This window comes from Lactuca serriola, chromosome 5, assembly GCF_051521515.1.
Source record: "Lactuca serriola cultivar US96UC23 chromosome 5, Lser_US96UC23_V15, whole genome shotgun sequence".
Lineage (NCBI taxonomy): Eukaryota > Viridiplantae > Streptophyta > Magnoliopsida > Asterales > Asteraceae > Lactuca > Lactuca serriola.
In genome coordinates this window covers 307604984-307609190 of record NC_136412.1, presented here as the reverse complement: position 1 = coordinate 307609190, position 4207 = coordinate 307604984, and the positions used below count along the sequence as shown (strand labels likewise).

Genomic DNA, 4207 nt, shown 5'->3' with positions numbered 1-4207 from the left:
TGAAGTCCCCATGGGGGAATGGAAGAAGAGGATGCGTGACGATACCGGCTCGGGACTTGTGTAACCCGTAATTCCCGCTACTGCTACTTTTGAGCTAAAGGGCCACATACTCACTCAACTCAAGGAGATTCCCTTTTATGGAAAAGACCACGAAGATGCCTACAAGCACTTGGATGAAGTCAATGATGTAGCTGATTACTTCAATGTTCCAAATGTGCCACGCGAGACCCAACTACTTCGTATGCTTCCAGTCACATTCAAGGGTGCTGCAAAGGATTGGCTCAAGTCACTTTCCCCCGGGTCGGTCACCACATGGGCTAAGATGAAAGAGGAATTCATAGACCATTTTTGCCCGCCTTCTAAAATAGCCAAGTTGAAGAAAGCTATTGCCAACTTCAAGCAACAACCCGGAGAGTCCCTTTATGAGGCATGGGAGAGGTACAAAGGTCTTCTCAGAAATTGCCCACACCATGACCTTAATAGCCAACAAGAAGTCTCCATCTTCTATGATGGAGTTAATGTTACCACAAGGCAATTTCTCGACTCGCAAGGCCCGCTCACAAAGAAGGCACCCCCGGTAATCAAGGAATTAGTTGAAGAATTCTCTAAACATTCTAGAGAATACCACAACCCAAGAAATGAAGTAAGTCGGGGGGTTGTGAACTCGGTCAATGATGGCATGGCGGCGATGATGGCTAAGCTCGATAGTTTAGATAGAAGGATGACAAAAATGGATTAAACAATCCATGCTATTCGAGTTGGATGCGAGAACTTTAGAGGACCTCATCTCACGAAGGATTGTGACTTGGATGAAAATGGAAACAAAAAGGCGCAAGTTTTCTACTCAAGCGGCGACAGATACGACGAGAATTGGCGGAAACCCAGGAAGGAATGGCTCCCGTACGAAGAATATAAAAAGGTAAAGGAAGAGCAATATAAGTAAAAAGAGAGGGGTTTCTATCAAAAGGAAGAACCGGTGGTGGAAAAGAGAGCCGACTTAGAAGAAATGTTTACAAGATTTATAGCCGTGTCCGAGAAAAGACACAATGATCATGATGCTGCAATACAAGAGACCAGAACTATACTTAGGAATCAGCAAGCATCTATTCTCAACATTGAGAAACAGCTAGGACAACTTGCACATCAAGTGAACGAGAGAAAACCGGGTGAACTTCCCAGTAAAACCGAGAATAATCCGAGAATGGAGAATGTGAATGCTATAACCTCCAGCTATGGAAAAACTTTCACTCCTATGACCCCTGCACAGAAGGTCTCAACTAAGGTGCATGCAGAAAAGACAGAAGAGTCGAGTTCAGCTAAACCCGACCAGACTCGCCGAGTCCCTCTAATGGACTCAACGAGTCCATGCCCTGATCACAAATCCGCTGTTTCCTTAAAGTCTTACAACCCTCCTTTTCCATTCCGAATCCGGGCCATACCTGATGAAAAGGTCAAAGCATAAAGAGCTTTCATGGAACACGTTAAATCCCTTCAAGTCAACATTCCATTTTTTGAAACAATGCTTCAAAAACCCAAATATCTGAACTTGCTTAAGGGACTTTTTGCTGCTAGGAAAGATATGGCGGAAGTGGCGGAATTAGTATTGAATGAACTACCAGAAAAGAAGGGCGATTCGGGGAGTACCTCGATTCCTTGCCAATTTGGAAATATACTTGCCACTCAAGCATTGACCGATTTGGGTGCAAGTATTAACTTAATGCCTTTTTCTTTCTTCAAGAAGCTAAATGTACCGGAGCCAAGGCCTCTGAATATGAAGATCTATTTAGCGTATAAGACGATTATTCATCCAAGAGGTGTTTGTGAAGATCTTCTCATTAAGGTGGACAAATTTGTATTCCTTGTGGACTTCGTAGTGCTTGACATGGAAGAAGACCTCGAAATCCCAATTATTTTGGGGAGACCATTTTTGAATACCGCATGCGCATTGATAGATGTATGCGAGTCCACACTAACATTGAGGGTAGGAGATGAGTCAGCAGTGTTTAAGGCTCTACCAGAGATTAAGCAATAAAAGAAGACGTTTCCTTCATTGATGTGGATGATGAAATACTACAAAAAGAACTTGCACTCTTGCAAGAAGAAGATCCAAGTAAGTTTTTGCTATCGTCTGAAGAAAACTTTGATGCTGATAAAGACTTAGAAGAGATGGAGAAGTTGCTTGGGGGAGCTGATCCAGAAGAAACAAAGGATTTTATGGAATACGCTCCGACTCGCCGAGTCGCTTTGACAGACTCGACGAGTCCCGTCGAAAAGTGCAGAAAAGAAGACAGCCTTGACTTGCTTGTTACCAACTCCTTGCATGTTCTGGACATGACGATTTTTCCTAATTCTTTAGAAGATCAAGCAGCAGAAGGCGGAATTGTTAAAGCATATGGTGATTTTCAACACGTTCAAGTAGCATGCCTCGATACAATAATGCAAGAAGATGAAGACATTCCACTTGAAGAGGAGGTAAGTTATGGAGAAGAGGAAAATGCAAGGGTTAGGAAAGATGATGTTGATAACCCATTCATTGAGTCACGTATGACCAAACCTCGAGCCCGAGTTTTGACCGATTATGAAGTAATGAAGTTTAAAGAAGGAGGAGTGCAAACGAGGGTGCAAGAGAATGGGGTAAAGAAGAAGAAGGTGAGGAAAAGGGAAATTCATGCATCTGAAGATGATGCTACAAGGAAAAAGAGAGAAGAATTGAGACGGGCATACAAGAAGAAGAGACACACTTACAAGACGAAGTACAAACCGCAAAAGATTAGGCGTGCATTCCCGATGCAGGAAAATGAAGAAATGTAGATGAGAAGGAGTCCAGCTAACGACTCCTTAAAAAGAAGCACTTGGCGGGGGGGGGGGGGGGGGGGGAACCCGTTATGAAAGTTTGCTTTCTTTCTCGTTTTATTTAATTTTCGTTTTTAGGATTTTCTTTTTCTGTTTTCGTCCTCTAAATCATCAAACATGACCGCTTGAGAGTACGTATGGGCTAAGTGTGGGGTGGATTGAATTTTTTTTTGACCAAATGATATAATTTTTGAATTGTTTGCAAGTGACTCGCCGAGTCTGACCCTGACTCGACGAGTCTATTCAGATTCCAGATGAGTTTCAATTCGCGACCAGACTCGCCGAGTCTGACCCTGACTCGACGAGTCGATTTTATTTGCAGAAAAAAATTAATTAAAAAATATTTTTTACATCTGGTAAAACTAGGGTTTTTACCCTAATGAGATCATATCCCATTCATACTCGTCGTGCGCCACTCTTACTTTCTCTCTCAAGCACTCATCAAGCTCTTCACTTTTTTTTTCAAAATTCTCGAATTCTATCAACAAAGGTACTTAATTTCTTCCATAATTCTGTTAAAGTCGTGATTTTTAGATGTTCTAAGGTATCAATTTTATAGAATACCCGTTTTTGAAGTTTCGTGAATTTCTAGGGTTTTGATTTTGTATTAATTGTGTTGTTTTGGATGGTTAATCTTGCTCTAATACACTTTATGGATATCCCTGGACAAAACCCTTGATATTTTTTTGAGTTTTTATGGTCGAATTTCACACGACCCGTCGACTGACTCGTGCAGTTCATCAAACTCGCCGAGTCGTTCATGGACTCGACGAGTCCAGTCGGGGACCCATATGGATTCTGTTTTAATATTTTTCTATGTCTTCTGGTTTGTTTGTTCTTTGTTTTGCAGGGACCATGTTTTCAAGAGGACATAGCTCAAGTGGAAACCAAGGAGACTTTCCTTGGTTGAATTTCCCTTAGATTGAATCTGCTTCCACGATGACAAAATGGAGGAAGAGGCTGGCTGAGATCAGGAAGAAGGAGGTTTATGTACCTAATAAGATTGACTGGGATTGGTTAAAGAATGTCCGATATGAGGAAGAGTTGGCGCCTTACCTTTTAAGGAATTTACTTACGATGGGGTGTCAATTATATGTGATGGATGGAGCCGAGTTTTCAGAATTCAAGAGCCGGTGTTTTGAGAACTCTGCTGGGAATTTTTCTCCATGGTATCTTTCCGAGGAGGAGATGATTTCTACCACCCCAAGAGCTTTAGTTTTTGTCTTGGGGGCGAATTCCATCAATGTTCTGTCATTGAACTTGCATACCGATTGGGGATTTATGACCAACCATTGGTCACTACTGATGTCTTCCGCGCCTTCTTGGAACAATCTCATAAGGTGTTCCCCGACGG

The 4207-nt window shown here is 42.2% G+C and overlaps 1 protein-coding gene and 1 non-coding gene across 2 annotated transcripts; one reads left to right on the top strand and one right to left on the bottom strand.

Annotated features, from left to right (window-relative positions):
* Nucleotides 1-370: 370 nt before the first annotated feature.
* LOC145056060 (small nucleolar RNA R71) lies at nucleotides 371-477 on the bottom strand. Its single transcript, XR_013685598.1, has one exon. It is a non-coding gene; the product is annotated as a small nucleolar RNA R71 (small nucleolar RNA).
* Nucleotides 478-1471: 994 nt separating this feature from the next.
* On the top strand, nucleotides 1472-2032 carry LOC145050722 (uncharacterized). The gene has a single exon (XM_078998926.1). It carries the CDS (start codon nucleotides 1472-1474, stop codon nucleotides 2030-2032), a length of 561 nt encoding a protein of 186 aa, XP_078855052.1.
* The last annotated feature ends 2175 nt before the right edge of the window (nucleotides 2033-4207 follow it).